Raw genomic sequence first — 20,765 nt, 5'->3', positions numbered from 1 at the left:
ACCTATCGACGCCGGCTGTTGTAGGTCATGTGACTCTCTTCTTGCTCAATAAAGCTGTCTTTGCAGAGAAGAGGAAGAAGAAACACAAACGTGACGCAGGATATATCCAGCTGGTCTTTCCTTTCACCGAACATCAAACATAAGAAAAGAAAACGTTTGATGCAGTGAAGTAGTGGTCTGAGATGAAACCTCGTCTGTAAACCACTTTTCATTTTCAGCACCATGCTGAGGAAAAGAACAAAATGTAATCCACAAAGGAAGAGGGGTCACTGCTGCAACAAATACAATCAGTGTAAAAAAAGAAGAAAAAATAATAGAATTCATAAAATATTTGGGGTATTTTTTTAATAATACAATGTTATTGAGAAAAAACTTAATTGGCTTAATTTGATAATACATATTTAACATAACATAAACATTACAAATATATCTGCTTGTGTTGCAAGTCTACATCCAGTCTGCACAAAACAGGAAAGAAAAGTAAAATAGAAGAGAAAAGAAACAAAAACATTACTCAAATAATCCATCATTAAAAATATCATGAAACCACTGATGATATTAATGGAAATTTCAGATGTAAAATGCCTGAACCTAGAAAACATGGGCAGCTTTACTGGCCGCACTAGCATTTAGTGGCCACTTTGTCGATTTTCACCCTGAACACTATTTTTCACCTGTGAGAACATGTACTGTTAAAGGGGCAGTCCACTGATTTTACGTCATAGTTTACTAGTCAAGGTTAGTCAGTGGCAATCAACCTTGGGACATTGCATTCATATGGTAAGCATCATAACCACTCAGCTAGTTATTTGTATATTTCAACAACAAAGCAATTAAAAGTGCTTTACATGAAATATTAAGTATTAAGACAAAATGCAAAAGAAACACATATAAATATACATTTAAATACAATTAAAATAGTTATTAAAGTTAAGAGAATAGAAAATAAAAATAAGACATACATTTTGAGAATAAAACTGTACAGTGCGAGAAATTAATGAAAAGCCTCAAATTTGATTTAATAAAAGGCAGCAGCAGACAGAAAAGTCTTCCGCTTTGATTGAAAAGAACTGAGAGTTGCAGCAGTCCTCCAATTTTCTGTGAGTTTGCTGGTGCATTAAAACTGAAAGCTTAGTTTTGACTCAGGGGACAGAAAGTAGACCTGTCCTAGACGACCTGAGAGGTCTGGATGGGAAGAAACCTGAGAGAAGATCTGAGGCCATGCAATTTGAAACATTTTTGAAAAAGCCTGTTGGCAGAATATCAAGTCAGAAGGAGAATTTCAGATGTTGTATGATTTCCTCCAAGTTTTTATGGTTGATCGGAAAAAATTGTGTCATGGTATTTGAATTGATTTCAAGTGGACACGGGGACAACACATACCCTGTAGCTGATATACAGGCACTGACTGCTTGTCAATTTTTCTGAATTTATTCTTATATAAGCCTCGATGATGCCATAGTGATGTCATCAGTTATCTCAGCTTGGGCATCGACAACACACTTATAACAGAAAGCCTGCGCCACAAATATGGAGTTAAAAGACGCCTGATGAAAGACACTATCTAGTTGCATTATGGGAAGTGTACCTGGACCTGTAAATGGGTCACTGGGGACCGAACATCAGGATATTTTGGCCTCTGCTGCTTCAGTCTTGACCTTTTTTTTTTCAAATCTGTCTCTCTCAAGCCAAACAACTTTATGGAAGTGCAATCCAAAAATGCTTTAAAATCAGCTCATGTCTATGTGAAATCTTCTTCAACAACCACAACTCCCATGTGGAAACCATTTGTGAAAACGCATTGAGGGACAAAGCAAGAACAGACTTCAGCTCTGGAGCAGGGTGGAACTTTCTGCATGCTCTTGGATATTAATTAAAGTATAAATATAAAACTAATAATTAATAGTTGAATCTGTCAGTTGACTTGATGGGATGGTTAGTCAGGCTGCATGACAGAATATACTATATCATGAAATAATAATGGGGTTTCTTATATAAAGCATTGTAATAAATTTATCACTTTTACTTTTACTTTAAAACTTTTTTAAAAATTACCTGTTTTTTGTGTAATACTGATTAATATCATAAGAAATGTTGCAGGTGTTTTTCATAACTTGACTGTGAAAATGCTTAGGTGTGTATAAGTGTATAAGTGTCGACACACAACTTGTATACTTCCCCTTTCAGGTTGTGGTTTTTCTCTAAATTGAGGCTAAGTGCAAATATGCTGCTACAGATGTTATGAAACTTGTAAAGCTTACTAAGGTTGCCACCTGCAGCAGGGACCTCTTGCAGCACAGCAGTTTGATATGCACAAAGCTGATGCACTTTTGAAGGTGTCAGTGACGTGCAAATAAATGATAATATTTGTTTCAGCTTTCATTATGGCGTTTCCCTATTTCACAGCAACTTTGATTCTGGCTTTGATCCAGTGCACCTATTGTTTCTTTCGGTAGCTAGGAGGATTTAATGAGGTTGGTTAGGCCCCCTATGCTGACGTTGTTGACAGCTGTTGTATTTGACACAGTTTCTCGCTCAGCTTCAGCCAGTAGCAAGTGATTAAAAAAGGAAAACAGATATAGTCATTCACAATTCATTAAAAAATCTCTAGTATCCAAAGCCGTATATACAGTACAACCATTATATATGCATATTATATAGTACCATTATATATCCTTATGTAGTCTATAGAACTTATAAAAGCATACAAATATATTATTGTATGAAAATAAGGCAACAAATGTGCATGTAACTCTATTACAACATCATCAGACCATAATATCAGGCGTGTATTTCTCAAACTGATACATACACATACTTCTTATACACACTACTAATATACATACCACTGACTAGCTTTATACCCATTCCCTTAAGTGCAGAAATTTACACCATAGCCTATTGTTATGCTAAACTTAACTGTAATGAACTGAGGTCCTAAAATTGCCCATTCAAAGTGACAATTGCATGCCTAGAATCACCTCTTTTTGATTTCACAAGGAATGTCCTCATTGTGGTGATGACCACACTCCAGTACCCCCACTTTACACAGCAGTGCTCCTCTCATCCAGGCTGCTGGTATTGGAGTAGTATGACCCGACGATTCTGTCCTGTGGTATGAGGACCTTGATAGCCTGACACAGCCTGCAGGGAGCCCTGTTTATCAGTCTCAGCAGGTTCTTCCTGAACTTCTCCCCGACAAACACATACAGGATGGGATTGAGGCAGCTGTGAGAGTAGGCGATGGCCTCAGTGACTTGGATGGCCAATCTGATGGCAATGCTGCTTTTGCATCCTATGTAGATGTGCATTAGCTCCAGTGCTTTGAACAACGAGGCAACGTTGTAGGGGATCCAGCAGCAGAAGAAAACAGCTATCACTATGAAAACTAAACGGATGGCCTGTCTCTTGGATGACTGGCTATAAAACAGCCTCCAGATAATCTGTGAGTAGCAGAAACTCATGATGACAATCGGGATAAATAAACCTACAATGTTCATTTTGAAAAGGCCGAAGATTGCCCAGAAGTGAGTGTTGTGATGTGATGTGCTGTTAAAAGAAACTGGGGGATACACTGAAAAGCAGTACTGAGAATTATTACTAGCCTGTTGTTTAAGAAACATCACTTCAGGGAAGGAAGCCAAAAATCCAGCTGCCCATGTCACGGCAGCTGCAATCATTCCAAAGGACCGTGTACGCGCTCTCATAGCGTAAACAGCGTGTACTATAGCCAAGTACCGGTCAATGCTCATCAGGCAGATGAAAAAGATTCCACAGTAGAAAACAATATGATAAATACCCAGGACCACCTTGCACATAGTATCCCCAAACAGCCACTGGTCCCGGGCTTGGTGGGCTAGGAAGGGAAGGGTACATACCAAGAGAAGGTCAGCAATGGCCAGGTTTAGGAGGCACACGTCTGTCATGCTGCGGAGTCGCACCCCACAAGCAATGACCCAAATGACCAGTGAGTTACCCAGTAAGCCCAGGAGGAAGAAGATGGAGTAGAGGACTGGAAGAAAATAGGCCCCGTGACGCTCATACACACATCTCCCATCGTCAGAGTCAATCCAGTCATTATAGTCGGAGTAGTTATAGTCTTCAGTGGTGTAATCAAAGGATGCTCCAGTAAAACTGGATAAGGAACAAAACCAACAAAGAAAAATTAATGGTTAGAAAGTTATCATTATTTCAGCTCAATTTACTGGATGAACTATCTTGCAAATCATAGATGTAAAAAAGTACACTACTATGCTCTGTAGCTGCGGGGAGTGCCATAAAACCTTCAAAGTTTCACTAAGACAAGATGCATTGTCAAACAAGAATAATGCAGATGTGTAATTCTGCAGCCCAGAACAGTATAATAGAGGTTATGGCAAAATACACTGAAGTTGAAACTGAAAAGATCACACAGCTGTTGGCAATTATTCCTAAGTTATTCCGCACAAATACTCTGGAGTAAAGAAAAACAGTGGAAGCTAGCGAGGCGCAGGCTGACAAAGTTGCAGACTTTATGGTAGTGTGATCTGAGAAACATAGTGAGTCAGTTATGGAGGTATGTGGTTCAGATTTATTCTTACCCGTGTAGTTGGTCAGCTATAGATCGATTCTCACTTAAGCCAGTGAAAACACTGACAGGAGAGATAGTTGCAGCCATGGTCACCTCCCTGGAAATTAAACAAAGCACATGACCTACTTACTGAAGAAAAACAAGGAAGGAAGAAAAGCTATGCACACCCTAGATCAGTTCAGTTTTATACATTTGTTTTTTCTACAACTTCTGCTTAAAGGTTTCTCATAAGACTTTTTAGGTATGTGAAGTCGCCACCTCTATTTGTCTCTATATGACTCTGCAGAGTTGTGGTTAGCACTATGTTTTGCATATCATGACCCATGGTTTATGTGCATGTAAATTGATTTGTGTTCAAATATCTTTAAAGCTTGTTTTGCTTGGCCAACATATACCAAACCAGACAGAAATTTCAGCACAGCTAGATGCAGTTTATGATATTTATGGCATTGGAACCAGAACATGTGTGTGTGGTTGTACAATTCATTGATGGCTGGGATATCATAAGTGCATTTTTTTCTACTTTCTACTTATTTTGGACAAAGCAAGTCAAATTGGCAATTTTTTTGTCATGAAGTACGGATGAGGATACATTTCCTCCCCCAAAGACTCATGGCAAGACAAGGATAAGACGGGGCATACATGTAGGCTACATACTTTTATATATAAAAATTAACAACACCACTGCAATAGTACAACAAAATAGGAAAATTAAATGTGGACTCTTAAACTTTATATCTCTGACATCTAAAGCCGTATTAATAAACAATCTAATCTCAGATAATCATATTGATTTATTTTGTTTTACTGAAACCTGGCTGTGTCATGAAGAATATGTTAGCCTAAATCAAATCCCCAAACACAGGAACCTTAGAAACAGTTGTAAAACCTGATATATATTTAGACTGTTTTTCTCCAATCGACCTTCCTGAACTAACTTCAGTGATTTATGCATCTAAACCATCTATCTGTCTCTTAGACCCCATCACAACTAGGCTGCTTAAGGAAGTCTTACCCTTAGTTAACACTTCTTTACTAGATATGATTGATCCATCTTTAGTAACAGCCTATGAACCACAGTCCTTCAAAGTAGCTGTAGTTAAACCTCATCTTATAAAGCCTACTCTTGATTCAGGCATTTTAGCCAACTATAGACCTATGTCTAACCTTCTCTTTCTCTCTAAGATCCTTGAGAAAGCAGTCACCTACCTATGGAGATAGATTTGTTTCATAATGATTTGTGTGAACAGATGGACAATCTGTGTGTAAATGTGTAATCTGTAAATATAAACACCTTCCACAAATACAAAAAAAGATTTGTAAACTCAAAAACATTTTGCGAATATAAAACGGATCTGCAAATACAAATCTATCTCCATACATTAGATACTATTGACCATCACATCCTATTACAGAGACTGGCACATTTAATTGGCATTAAATGAACTGCATCAAACTCCTCCACCTTTAAGTCCTATTTATCAGATCGATTTCAGTTTGTACACGATAACCATGAATCTTCCATGCACACTAAAGTTAGACACGGAGTTCCGCTAGGTTTAGTGCTTGGAACAATTCTATTCACCTTATATATGCTTCCTTTAGGTAATATTATTAGGAAACATACATTTTCATTGTTATGCAGATGATATCCAATTATATTTATCAAAGAAGCCAGATGAAACCAATCAGTTAACTAGACTCCAAGCATGCCTTAAAGACATAAAGACCTGGATGACCTGCAATTTTCTGCTACTAAACTCAGACAAAACTGAGGCTATCGTGCTTGATCCTAAACACCTTAGAAACACATTATCTAATGATATAGCTACTCTAGATGGCGTTACCATGGGCTCCAGCACCACTGTAAGGAATTTGGGAGTTATCTTTGATCAGGATATGTCCTTTAACTCCCACATAAAACACAGTTTAAGGTCTGCCTTTTTTCACCTTTGTAACATTGCAAAAATCAGGCACATCCCATCTCAAAAAGACGCAGAAAAAGTAGTCCATGCATTTTTTTAAGTCTAGGCTGGATTATTGCAATTCCTTACTATCACACTACCCTAACATATCTCTAAAGGCTCTCCAGCTGATCCAGAACGCTGCTGCGCAAGTACTGACAAAAACTAGAAAAAGATATAATATTTCTCCCACTTAAGCTTCTCTGCAATGGCTTCCTGTATAATCCAGAATAGAATTTAAAATCCTTCTCCTCACCTACAAAGCCCTTAATGGTCCGGCACCATCGTATCTTAAACAGCTCATGTACCCTATTACCTCACTAGAACACTGCGCTCCCCGAACGCAGGCTTACTTGTGGGTCCTAGGGTCTTCAAAAGTAGAATGGGAGGCAGAGCCTTCAGCTATCAGGCTCCTCTCCTGTGGAACCATCTTCTAGTTTTGGTCTGGGAGGCGGACACCCTCTCTACACTTAAGAGTAGGCTTAAAACTTTCCTGTTTTGATAAAGCTTATGGTTAGGGCCAGTTCAGGCTTGCCTTGGCCCCTAGTTATGCAGCTATGGGCCTAGATTGCCAAGACTTCCTATGATGCACTGAGCTCCTCTCTCCTCCTGTACGCATTCATGTACCATTAATGCATGTTACTAACTTGGCTTCTTCCACAGAGTTTTTGTGCTTTCTCGCAGGTTTCTGTGGATCATGGTCACAGATTGCCTGGTTATGGATTGCAGGCTTCTATGGGTTGTGGTTTTGGACCGCCTGCTGCCTTAGTCCTGCTTGAGGCCCATGCCTGCTATTATTACTATTAGTCATATTTCTATTATTATCGTTGTTATTGTTATTATTGTAGTTATTGTGCTTCTCTGTGGCTCTCTCTCCCCTCTCGCTCTTCCTCTTTCTCTCAACCCAACCAGTCAAGACAGATGGTCGCCCACCTAGAGCTTGATTCTGCTTGAGGTTTCTTCCAGTTAAAGGGGAGTTTTTCCTTGCCGCTGCCACCAAGTGGTTGCTCATGGGGGAATGGTGGGTCTAGACTTGCTCTATGTGAAAAGTGCCATGACATAACTTTTGTTGTGATTTTGTGCTATATAAATAAAATTGACTTGGCTTGAAATGACTTGATGTAGACTGATAAATGCACTTGCACTTTTGACATTTTTTTGACATAATATGTGCCTTTGTGATGTTGGATATTGTTGGCCAGCTGCAGACTGGCCACTGCCAATAGTTCTTGTGTATAGTAACTCTTTCTAAGATTGTCATATTTGTAATTTTGCTTTATTTTTTATGTGTATAAATTAATTGTCTATGTGTACTTCTCTTTGCAAACTCGCTTGCCTCAAATTGCCTCTTTAGGAATGAATAAAGTAGTTTTGATTTGAATTGAATTGAAACGTAGCTGTACCTTGATACAATAAGCGATAGGAATCCAAATACTTGTAACTATCCAAATCCAGGATACTCAGCTGAAAATAAGTATTTTTCCTTTTCATTTATACAGTTGCTTTAAAAAGGCAGTCAATATAGGCATCAATTTGTCATTTAAAGTCATTAGTGGGATAAAGTGTACAGCCACAGTCAACTGACTTATACTTCAATTTTTTTGCGTAACAATCCACATTACCACAACTGGGCATCCTATAATACCTGCACTAATATTAACTCAGAGCTAGAGTTGAGATAATTTGTTCTTCTTTTTAAAATTATCCAAAAACAACTGTACACCTAATCAGGGTTGACTATATTGTATCTGTTTGCATTATGCCTTTATCTCTTCTGACTCTGATGAAGACAAAGTAGTATTTAAATTTTAGTGTGTTTGCATTGTCATATGCAAATTAACCATAGTGGGTTAATCTTTTCTTCCCACTGATAGATATAGACACTGTCAGAATTGTGCGTAGAAACAGACATGTGACATAAAAGTGTAAGTCAAAAAAAAAACTTTACCTGCCAGTGTTGTTAAAAAGAGGGGTGCTCATCATGGATCACACTATGATAAGGTAGATGATCAAATCCACTGTATTTCACACGAGAGGTGAGAAATGGTTAACACTTCAAGAAAGAGAAGGCGTGAGATGTGAGCAAACATTTTTAAATTACCCATCCCCAAACCAAGCTATCAGGGTGGGCTTGTGGGTTTTCATATGCAAGGTATATGGTTTTTTAGTTCCTGAGTGTGCTTTCGAAACACTCACGTAAGAGCCCACAGATGCGAGCTTTAACATGTGCAAGTTGACTCGGACCAGACCTGCAAGCACACATAGCTTGCACAGTTCTGCATGCTGGTTTGTGCTTTTTTTGCTAAGAAGAAGTGATTCTACTGACGCAGCTCACCAAGCTGAGTCTATACTGACTGCTGTTTCATAACAGCACAATGTGCAGGGACCAAATTGCTCTCTCGGTGTTGGGGAAAAGGTTCTGACTAATATGCAAAGCTCAAACTGAGATGTAACTATTGCATTTCACAGATCTTAACATCTTTTATGCATCATTTTGATTCTGTCAGTAGCTGAGTGGAAGGGACAGATAACCAAACATTGACTTGTTAGTCAAGTAAGTTGTTGTTATATGACACAGGAATTCTGCACTGTAAAACATCATGCAGAAATTTAGTGGAATCAACTAATGTTTTTTAATTGACTTTCAAGTTGATTCAACCTAAAATTTCATGTTTTTATTTTAATATCATTTCAGAACTCGAATTTATTCTGACTTGATGTCTTTTTACTTGAAATGATGATTTGAATGAATGTACTGCTGAGAATTTACTCAACTCATTAAATTAAGTTTCTAAAGACACGTGATCAGCGTATTGTCATATTTCCCAGAAAGCATTGTTTCTCTCCAAAAAAACTCTCCAGAGACCCTTCTTTTTTTAGTTTCCCCTCTATCCTGGCTCTACAGAGCAACAGCAGCAACTAAAGCTGTAAGTCATTTTGCCTTAAATGGAAAACTGACCCTTTAAATTAAGAAAATATAAATGCAAACCAAATTTGATCTGTATTAGATTTACGATTTCAAATAACTACCTGAACAGTTCAATTAATTAACAGATGTAACTCCATCAAATGAAGACAAGGTGCTTATACAACATGCAATATTTTGTCAACTTATGGTGGTGTAAGAAGAACTATTCGTATTTGCTGACTGAACCTAAAATTTTAAGGGGAGCCCTTTCACTTATATTTGTAAGTTGAAACAACAATTTACATTTTACAGTGTGCTGTGCACACTTCTTGTCAAATAATTACAAGCTGCCAGGAATGAGGTCAGCTCATGGTGATGCGCAGCTGTGTGATGATGCACTGCTGGTGACATGTAACACACATAACACAGTCATTTTCTTTTACTCTTTATTTTAATTTACAAGAACAACATGGTTTTTAAAAGTAACAAACACACATTTAATCACACCATTTGAATAATTGGTTCACAAACATCTGTACACTTTCAAAATGAATCATTGTTACTGGGTGCAGTCTGAGTAACTTAGAGCTCTTAGAAGCACCAACCAACCAAATACATGACACCATTCATGCTGTGCTGTCTTTGTAGTCTCTGAATTTAGAATTCTGGGGGAAGGAAAAACATCATTGCAAGCACACGTGCACCCACCACCACCACCACACAGAAGCAAAGTATGTTTAACATTCTTAATAATCAGATTTTACAGGTGTGTTGGAGGTCTCTTTCTCTGTGGTATCTCTGTAGCTGAAAGCCCCCCTGCTGTGGTAACTCCAGCAGAGGTATCTAGTCAGCAGGTTGCGCAGTGACTTTCTAAATTTCTCCCCTACAAACGCATAGATGACTGGATTTACACAGCAGTGAGACAGTGCAATGATCTCAGCAAAGCACATTGTAGAAGTGATGGCTTTTGAATCCTCGCAGGTGTTCAGGAATTCAAACAGCTGCAGTGTCTGAAGGAAAACTGTAACATTGTAGGGCACCCAGCACAACACAAACACACACACTATGGTGAATATCAGCCTCACAGCTCTGTTCTTTTTGGAGTTCCTGGCCTTTGACAGCACAACAAGGATTTTCACATAGCAGAAAATCATGATGGGGAGGCACACAAAAAGGCTTACTGTGTTCTCACTGAAGTTTCGCAGCTTCTTCCAAAACTGCTGCTCCTCCAATGGATACCGAGGCTGGCACTTGAGTGAGTCATTGTCTTCCTCCACCATCTCAATGGAGGCAAATGTCACCTGAGGGATTGCCATGACGACAGATATTACCCAGGTTATGATGCTGGCTATGATTCCATAGCGAAGTGTTCGGGCTCGCATGGCTGCCACAGCGTGGACGATGGCCAGGTAGCGATCTACGCTCATTAGAGTCACAAACAAAGTCCCACTGTAGAAACCCAACTGTTCAGAGGATCAAAGATCAAAACAGGATGTTACAAGAAGTTTTACTGGCCACTGGCCACAATGACGTTCTTCATATAATCTATATTACACAACAACACACAGCATGGTTTTGTCAGGAAGCACATGCATTAGCCTTGTCATGACTTTTCACGCCACAGCAATGTAGAAGCATTGCTTAACTGCTAACAATAGTTAAGTAGTAATCTGCACCTCTCTATAAATTCTGCTTCTTAAATAAATACCAGAAGTCTGTCAAACTCTTGGGCCACAAATCATCATAAATATGATTGATTTCTCATTGCTTTGTGTTTAAATATTAAAAATGATTAAAAAAATGAAGCCCCACCTGATAGACTCCTGTCATCAGTTTGCATGATACAAGGTTCTCAGAATTGTAGGCCCAGAGAGGGAGAGATGCAGCCAGAATGAGGTCAGACATGGCCAGGTTGAGGAGGCATACGTCCGTCATTGTCTTCATCTTTATGTACCGGAGGAGAACCCAGATAACAGTGGTGTTGCCTGTGAAATCAATTCTGAGTTGTTATTTTGGGTTTCTTACTATTTCTAGTGACGAACTGTAAAACTGAAATGTTGCATGTAACAGTTTCAGTTAAATGCCTACAATGCAAAATGTGCATACAAATGTGTCAAGAGAGTGATATATATTTCCTTTTCGCTTTAAGATTCAGGAGTTTTTCAACATACCTAGCAGACCTAGACAAAACAGCATGTAGTAGAGAACCAGCAAGACCATGGATCCATTGGAGATATGTGAACTGGGATCCTGATCACAGGAGGAATTATAGTCCAAGTAATAGTAATTATCTGACTCGTTCCCTGATGTATTCATTGGGCTGTGTGAAGAGGAACAGAACATGAACTCTGATTAATCACAATAGTACAAAACATCATTGATGACACAATAAAGTCCAAAGTGTATTTATTTTGTGGTCCTTGATGTAAAGAGAGTAAAGATGCAGGAGTCAAGAGTCAACAAGAAAATTCAGTAAATATCGGAATTATGTTCAATAAAATAAAGTCAAACAGCAAAAAATGTACTTAAATAAATTACATACAAGTTATAATCAGGATGTTTGTCATATGCTACAATTTGACCACTTTTTTTTTTAAATTATGGATTTCTACCTTGTTTGTAGTGTCCATTATTCCATTTTCTGACACCATACAATCTAATTTAACCAGCACGCATGTTGGTATTACACCCAGGAAAGCACAAGTCCACAACACTAGCTCTAGTGTTGTGGTCTAGTGGGCATAAGTTCCCCCAAAGTGACAAAAGTGATGTAGTTTGTGGTTATACAGCTCTATACTCGAAAAGTAACCATCTAAACTGTTGGACTTGCTGTTTGCCAACATGTGCTCTTGAATCCAAACCACACAACACAACTCTCTTCCTAGACCTTCAGACCATGAACAAATTAAATACTAGAAACAACACAAAACAAGCGAATCTTTAACTTTCTTTAGCACTTAATTTATTGTTTCTTACCAAAAACCTTGCTGTATTTTTCACTTTCCGCATGGCCTTGAATGCCACGATCTTTCCACTCAGACTGTCACGGATAACGTATAGGGCATTTATCAGAAAAATATGAACATCTAGGAAAATTCATCAAAAGATCAAAGATTTATTCAGATCAAAGTTTTGAGCTAAATAAAATTCATTCTGTTTTTGCCATATGAAGAGCTAACTTGTTGCTTTTGAGCCAATCCTTGATTCTTGAACTAAACTTCTCACTTGTAATTGACTTTAATGTGTTCTCATTCTAATGTGAAGCCAAACTGAATCAATAATATATAGAAATAAATGCTCTACTACTTACTCCATTACCCCTGACATCTTTTGACTTTATTTTCTTTTGATGGTGAGACAAATCTTCCCCTCACTTTCTTGGATGTATTTGTAAAAGGATGACTCACAAATCTTCAACTAATAGAAATAGAAGATATCAAGTCTCCCCTTTTTTTTATTAAGGTTGGCACAAGATTCCAACTATCATGATAACTGAACTCTGTATGTTCCAGACTGAGTGTCTTGTAGAGATAAACACTTAAAAAGAAGAAGGAATCATCTGAAAAACACATGTGAAAGTAAGGGGATTCAGAGCATTACTGGACTTTCCTGCCCTTTCAGTTGAACGTTTCAGATAAAATCATCATTTTGTGAGTCATGCATGAAAGGCCGCTATAACAAACATGTTAAAAGTAGAACTGTGGCTGTTTAAAACCTGAAAGCTTTTCTAAATTTCAAAGAAATCCACATCACTTATTATATTTTTGTTGGATTTGCTTTAGCTGATGAATGCACTGTAATGTCAAAGACACAAGCAAGTTCCAACAACCATCAGCTCTAAAATCTAGATTTCATGCCTGTCTGTCTATTAATATCACAAACTTCTTTGTATTCTGACCATAATCATATTCATGTGATCTCTTTTAAACCACAGATGTCGATCACAAACACAGAACTACCTGCTTTGACACCCATGCCGACCCTCACTTCCTGTGGCTGATGGTGCTCACACACACACACATGTGCATACACAGACCTCAGCTACACACTGTGTTTACAAGTGTAGGAGGTGAGAGGGTGGCAATAAGTCTAGTAAACAAGAGCTGAAATTTTAAAAAGTGAAATATTAAGGCGCTTACCACATTTCTGTCAAAATCACTGCTCCTGAATTTGAATGTTCTTGTGTTGCGTATCAAGCTCACATGTCATCCTGTCAACCTGCATTGCTCGCTTTTTGTGTCAAATCCTGTAGCACATCTCATTTCTGGTAACATGAACTGTAAGGTTTTGTTGTTTCCTCTGCATGGTGTTAAACTTGCACAGAGGTATCAGTGTGGTTTTCTGAGAAATGTCCCTGAACTTGTGGAAAGAAGTCAGGGGGAAAATGTATTCTAATGAGGAGCTTTCTCATTTTCATTGTTCTTTTCACACTTTTTAGATGTTATGACAATTGAAAATCAGCTCATCAGGAATTACACAAGAAGTTTGTTTTTTTTCAACTGAGATCTTACCCTTTTCAGTACTTGTGTTTTAGATACAAAGGAGGTCATAACTGAGTCTTTAAATGTAATATCACAATTTAACTGTATATTTGAATCCACATAAAATTGGATCAAATTCATCGCACTAATACAGTGCTAATAAATTAATTCCCCACCAAGTTATATGATTGACTATCTCAAATATACTTTTACTTTTTGCTGTATCTCTTCTAGCTCCCATGCATCTTCATGGCTAAATGTAGGAGACGCTAACATTTGTTTAATTCAATGTAAAAAAGCAACCTGTCATTGTCATGAGGGATTGTTGTTACAGTGACAGTAAGAAAGCGTTACTCTTGTTAACACGCAATGTACAGTATGAAACGGGGGAAGCACTCTCCCACATGATAGCTACTTGGTGGAATCATTACAAAAAGTTTTTGTACAGAAGTAAAACTGCGGTACATTTATTTTGTTTTCAAATCAGGGTCAAGGCCGCAAGCTGAAGAACCTAAGGTACAATGATGCATGACTTTTAAATGAGAGCAGCATGTATTGTGCCATGGAATTGATGTCCTAAGACACACACAAACATATTTTCAATCTTTGGTCATTTTAAAGAAAAGAGGTGATGAGAGGAGATAAAACTTTAATAATCCCTATTGAGAAATCAGGTCACTGACGCAATGAATCATAACAACAGCTATTTAGAAAAAGCAGAGCAAATGTGAAATACAAAAACACATCAGCAATTGACAGTCATAGCACTAGAGGATATAAAATTGAAACATCTGTGCAAAGGCTCGAAAATGTGTAGCATTTGTGCAAATAACATCTGATATGGAGCCAAAAAGAATATGCTGTGTTCAGTATGAAAACAAAAATACAAAGATACAATTTACTGTACATATGTACAAATGTGAGGCATAAAACAATACTGAGAAAATAGGTGAGAAATTACAGATATGATGGGCCAAAAATGTTCCAAATTAACAGATTTAAATCTATGACTAATGGTGCAGACAGTGCAACATAACCCTGTGTTGGTTTTTACCTCTGTAGCTGTGATCGTCATCCAACATCTGAAAGAAGTCTTTCCACAAGGGAAGTTACATGCTGAAAAAGACCATTCAGCTTTCTTTTTAAAGTTGTGTTTTCCATATAACATAAGTGTTTACTCACCAATTTGCAGTTTCATCAACTAATGTGTGGAAAAAGGAAAAGAAAAGCAAAAGAAGGACCATGTTATGCACGGCTTTAGCACGACAAACTTTGTGGTTAGTTGGAAAATGTTCATGGTTTCAGTTTAAAGGTATAATTTGAGGTGCAGTCATGTTTCCTCCTGTTTTACACCAAGCAAAAAAGAAGCAACACCTTCTGCGTAGCATTTTGAAGGCAACAGCATGGGAGCTCAAAAATAGATGGTATGCTGATCAAGTAACACTATGATTCTTTGAAAAACTGATGGCCTTATAAATCTGACATGTTATAGAGAAAGCACGACATTCCATTTGCAAGTGCAAATTAATAAATCTAACAATAACAGGCGTATATGTACAAGGAGAGTTTATAGATGAGACACTGCTGATAAACAACAATTTCATTGGTGGAAAATGAAAGTCACGAGTAAAACAAATCATGCAAAATGAACACGTATAACATCTGCAGTAATAAGAAGAAAAAACAAGTCCAAACACTGTAGGCAATGTCCACAAAACATATTACATCTGCCCTCCACCACCTACATGACAAAAGTGGAGGAGACATCAGAAGACCTTTTCCTGAATGAGCTATCTGACAAATCTCTGGTGGAGAGAAAGTGAATCCCAGGCACCCATTTCCTCAGCAGCTGTACGGCACGCTTCATAAACTTCTGTCCCACAAAGGCGTATATGATGGGGTTGAGGCAGCAGTGAGTCATGGCAATGGTCTCAGTCACTGTTATTGACAACTTTAAATTTTTGTCAGAGTCGCAATCATCAAACAGGCTGGCTTCATACTGCAGAAACCGCAAGAAATTGGAAATGTTATATGGGGTCCAGAATAAAAAAAAGACGACCACGATGGAGATGATCAGCTTGACAACACGGTGTTTCTTTGCACTCCTCATCTTGACCAGAATGGGGATGATCCTAGAGTAGCAAATTACCATCACCAACAAGGGAATCACAAGGCCCAAGATATTTGGTGCGAAGATGTTGAACACCCACCAGTCTTTGTTTTCCGGAATGAAATCACAACTCTGCCCTTGAGACCCATTTTTCACCGTTGTGAAGATATAAGATGGTAGGGAGACGAACAAGCTAAGCATCCAGACAAGCACAGTCAGAGCGATGCCCATCTTCACAGTGCGGTATCGTGCAACCTTGTGAGTGTGCATGATGACCACGTAGCGGTCCAGCGTCATGACAACCATGAAGAAGATGCCGCTGAAGAACCCGGTGTTGTGTATGCCACCGATGAAATGGCACAAAAAGACACTGAAGATCCATTCTCCGGCCACAACGTAGTGAGTGTAGAAAGGCAGCGTGATGACGAAGAGGAGGTCAGAGAGAGCCAGGTTGAAGAGGCAGATATCTGTCAAGTTTGTCTGGTTGCGGTGTTTCACCAGGACACACACCACTAGGCCATTACCTTGGGAGAGGAAAAGAAACTTTAATGTAAATTAACAGTCTCTCTCTCTCTGTATGTCTGACACACACACACACACACACACACACACACACACACACTCACACACACACACACGCAATCTTCCTTCTTCCAGTCACTTTTGGGGTATTTACATAGATTAAATTCATTTCCTGGAGACTTACCCTAACCCTAAATATAACCACTACTTGCCTAACCCTAAACCTAAATCACCTTAACCACTGACCTGAAAATCAGCATTTTACCAAATGGGGACACGGCCCCACAAGCCGTGCCCAATCAAGTGGTGTTAACTCTGGTTTGTGTCCCTGAAAGTGACTGAAGGCATACCAACACACACACACACACACACACACACACACACACACACACACACACACTTACCTAGGAATCCGAGGATGAAAACTGAACTGTACAGAACAGGCAGAAACACCCTGCCAAACTCTCTCATTTCAACATTGCTGCAAGGAGTGACACCACTTTCATTGTCATTGTAGTAAGCTGAGTAATCATACATCGCCGGGTTGACGGTGGCATTTGCATCATAAGCTGCAGAAAGAGATTTTTCATTTATTAGTTAGGATGATCCACATGTTAAACCAGCATGCTCCTATCAGTTCTTTTACATTATAATAGGCCTACAGGCAACATTAAAATGTTTTTTGTGCTCACAGTGTTGAAAAATCACATTTGCAACAGCTGCAATGTCACCTTTTAGGCTATAGGCTATATTTTATGAGTTCCATTGAAATCTGTTCCCATTCAGGTCTGTGATTGTTCAGAGTGACAGGGCTACCATATCTGGAAAGACACCTTGCTGTTTGTAAATGGCATTTTTTCAATAATGTGAGCACCACAAGCAGACTTTCATTGAACTCCATTGTACTGGTGTGAAGGCAGACCTCTCTAAGACATATAAATCAAAACATGGACAAATAAAATCAAAAACTTCCCACACGGATACATGCGCTTTTAATTTAGTTGAATCTACCCTTTAAATCAAATTATAATGGGGATTGTTGTGACACCTGCTGGTCTTCACATGTAATTGCTTCCCTTGTTGAAAACATAGCACCCACACATTATCTGGAGGTGGGGGGTTGACAAAATAATGTAAACACTTAATGAAAAACAGAGCCTAAAGCACCTGCTCAAACACTCAAGATGAGTCACATTGGGTTGCTTATCCATCAGCAGTAGGCTTATGTCAACTTGCTATATACTGTGCATCACATCCCTGTTGATTTTAACTTTCAGAGGTTGTTTTTATTTGATTTGATATGTTTGGCTTATGCTATCATGACTTTGTAGATTTGTTTTAGATGTGTTCCACACTTTAGATATATTTTAGACAGGTGTTTGAATTGGTAAGTTAGTTTAGATCTAAATTCCTTTCCTTTTTGTTAACCTTAGCAAATACATGTTTGTAGGCTATAAGTTTGATGAACGCACAAATAGTATAAAGGATAAAGGACATTTTTTAAAGACATTATAATGCGATATTTTGTATTTCTTGAGATTTGGAAAGTAACTGGTATAAATTAGATTTTAGTGGAAACTGGACATAAAACAAACAGCGCTTTATCAACCCTCAAGCATCATATATTACACACAAAAAATTCTTCAATATTACTAAAAAAAAAGTTATTTTAAATAAAATGATGTAAAATTAAAAATGTAAATGATACATGTTTTAAATAAAATTACTGTGCCTGTATTCGTACACATATTGAATATTCCAAAATGAATGTTGTTGTTAAAAATGCTTTCACCTAACATGATGAGACTTCAGTGATGCCTTTTCCTGTCAGGTAATCAGCGGCTGCACTCCAGGGCTCCTTTGTTCTCTGGCTGGATCTGAACAGGTGAGATGTCCTCAAATGTATAATGATGAACTAACTGTCTTACAGACTGCCGTCCCCTAATAATATGTAGCACTGAGACTGAAAAAAAGATATTTCCTGTAACGTGCCCTTGACAATGTGACTCTAAGATCCTTATCAGTTTCCCACGCTGCAGCGCTTGACACCTAAAATAACTTAGGTACCAACACACACAGCACATCAAAAGAAATCATGCAATCGCATGATCTAAAACATGTTAGACATACAATATGATTGCTGGTTTTAGCTTAAATATTCAATTAATATAGTTTTCTACCATAAAGATCCACATATCAAGAAAGGAGTTTAGAGTATTTGATGAATAATTGTCAGCTCAGCTAGTAGCCTCCCATTTGTTTTGTGGAAGTTGTGGTCACTTGTGGTCAGTGAGTATCACGTCCTCAGGAAAAAAAGTTGGATTGGTCATAAATCTTTCTTTGGGTGTTGTCACTGTTTGTAGGACTACCAGAATGATAAAATACAAGTCTTTTTGGCTATCTAACAAGGTGGGAGGCACAACTAAACTAGTTTAGAGTATTTGATGAATAATAAGCATTTAGTCTGTTTCCCAACTGGTTAGTTGAAAATATATCTCTTTTTTACTCCTTTGTAATGTAATGTAAACACCATCAGAGTATTTGATAAATTAGATTTACTCATACACTACGATCTAAGACTAAGACTCTTGTCCTATTTTAGGCCTCACACTTCACTTTGCTCCTCCTCTTCTTCTAATAATGATGTTGCCCATCTCTACTCACTACTATACAATCTCTATAACGAGTGGTCTATGGGTGACCTCTTGTGGTGGAAAATCAAACTTTAGCTGTGCAGAGAGGTATGGCACAGGCAGAATAGACACAAAGCATGTCGGGAGAAACATGCCAGGAGAAAAGATTTGAATTCTCATCAGGGAATTTCAATGAGACATAATGCAGAGACGGTTTATTCAGATTATAGACTCGAACTTTTGTTGCCTTATGTTTATCCATAACGTGCAACGACAACATCAATGATAATAATAATTATTATAGGCATAATAATAACAATAACAACAACAAGAATAGGCTAGTAATACTACTACTCGTCATAATTATGTTTCTTAAATTGGATTTAACCCTAGAAGTTCAGCTCTGGAGCTTAATCTTACTGACTTTTTGCCAGTTTTTATCTCTGTATTGGTGTTTTATTTGTGTATTCGTTCTGTCGCTCTCCAGCTGGCGCTCAGTGAATTCCCAATGAGGATGATTGACGTGGGATCTGCTGACGACGGCGGGCCAGAGAGAGCTGCGTCAAGTTAGACAGAAGCAACTGCAAAAAGACAGGAAATAATGGTGCACTGCCCTCCGAAATAATACGCAGAGAATTTAGTTTTTGTAAAGATTTTATAAAATCCTGGTCTGCATTTGTTCTCCCGTGTGTGTGTTTTCAATAGTTTTAATACCCTGCGTATATACTATAGACTTTTCAACGACAAGCTTGTAGTGAATAAAATGACTTTTAGATGGACTGACGTTATCAGCTCAGCTAGTAGCCTCAAGTTTTGTTTTGTGGAAGTTGTGGTCACTTAGCTGTCAGAGTATCACGTCATCAGAAAAAAAAAAGTTGGATTGGTCATAAATCTTTTTTTTGTGTGTTGTCACTGTTTGAAGGACTACCAGAACGATAAAATATAAATCTTTTTGGCTATCTAACAAGGAGGGAGGCAGAACTAAACTATCATTGCTAGCTGTTTAGCTGACTAATTTACAATACAATGCAAAGTACGTTAGCTGTATATAAATTACGCTCTGCTCATATCATGTTCAGCTAACTTAGAACTCATACAAACATTTACATAACTTGTTTTCCTGGCTTACCTGAGAGGATGGTTGTACCTTCAGCTCCAACTTGTGAGTGTTTGACATAAGCCCAGTATTGAGGAACTGACTACCAATATGACACCAGTATTTCTCTGTAAACCCCCTCTGACTGGTCCTTCTGAAAAAAGCAAAAGGAGGAAAAAGGCAAAGGAGGAAATTTAAAAAAAATCATTTATGCTTTAATGCAATTTCGTATGAAGTCTTATTTTGAAATACCATGAACGGAAGTTTCTTTTAATGAGTTCAGTTACCTTGACAACGGTCGAGGGAGAGCAGGGGGGGAGGACACGAAGATTATATCAAGTGGAATTGACAAGCCGCCTAACTCAGTTCACGAGTACTACTCAGTAAGTGTGTTTTCACTGAAGTATGTTGGGCTTTAAAATACTGACTGTCTCGAGTCTTGTGTCGCAGTTAGTCTCCAGGGACACTTAGCGGTCTTTGT

The 20,765-nt window shown here is 38.2% G+C and overlaps 4 protein-coding genes across 8 annotated transcripts in view; 1 reads left to right on the top strand and 3 right to left on the bottom strand.

Moving 5' to 3' along the window:
- Nucleotides 1-1,148: 1,148 nt before the first annotated feature.
- On the bottom strand, nt 1,149-9,177 carry cabz01093075.1 (C-C chemokine receptor type 1). Its single transcript, XM_044360402.1, has 3 exons — nt 8,483-9,177; nt 4,581-4,667; nt 1,149-4,134 (listed from the first exon to the last, which is right to left on the bottom strand). The coding sequence occupies exons 1-3, from the start codon at nt 8,515-8,517 to the stop codon at nt 3,045-3,047; spliced, it is 1,212 nt and encodes a 403-aa protein (XP_044216337.1). The 5' UTR covers nt 8,518-9,177; the 3' UTR covers nt 1,149-3,044.
- A 697-nt stretch (nt 9,178-9,874) lies between these two features.
- si:cabz01093077.1 (C-C chemokine receptor type 2) lies at nt 9,875-14,313 on the bottom strand. The gene is made up of 4 exons (XM_044359999.1): nt 13,582-14,313; nt 11,614-11,762; nt 11,255-11,427; nt 9,875-10,905 (listed from the first exon to the last, which is right to left on the bottom strand). Exons 1-4 carry the CDS (start codon nt 13,584-13,586, stop codon nt 10,189-10,191), a joined length of 1,044 nt encoding a protein of 347 aa, XP_044215934.1. The 5' UTR covers nt 13,587-14,313; the 3' UTR covers nt 9,875-10,188.
- Nucleotides 14,314-14,555: 242 nt separating this feature from the next.
- Nucleotides 14,556-20,424, bottom strand: ccr2 (chemokine (C-C motif) receptor 2). Its single transcript, XM_044359998.1, has 4 exons — nt 20,318-20,424; nt 18,348-18,432; nt 16,960-17,124; nt 14,556-16,557 (listed from the first exon to the last, which is right to left on the bottom strand). Exons 2-4 carry the CDS (start codon nt 18,352-18,354, stop codon nt 15,665-15,667), a joined length of 1,065 nt encoding a protein of 354 aa, XP_044215933.1. The 5' UTR covers nt 18,355-18,432; nt 20,318-20,424; the 3' UTR covers nt 14,556-15,664.
- A 152-nt stretch (nt 20,425-20,576) lies between these two features.
- Nucleotides 20,577-20,765, top strand: part of cobl (cordon-bleu WH2 repeat protein) — a 65,687-nt gene continuing 65,498 nt past the window's right edge. For all 5 annotated transcript variants that reach the window (XM_044359674.1, XM_044359672.1, XM_044359673.1 and 2 more), the window contains exon 1: nt 20,577-20,667. The gene's annotated coding sequence lies outside the window, so the exon portion shown is untranslated. The remainder of the gene's footprint in view (nt 20,668-20,765) is intronic.

Source organism: Thunnus albacares, chromosome 8 (genome assembly GCF_914725855.1).
Source record: "Thunnus albacares chromosome 8, fThuAlb1.1, whole genome shotgun sequence".
Classification (NCBI taxonomy): Eukaryota; Metazoa; Chordata; class Actinopteri; order Scombriformes; family Scombridae; genus Thunnus; species Thunnus albacares.
This window is presented reverse-complemented; position numbering and strand designations above follow the sequence as displayed.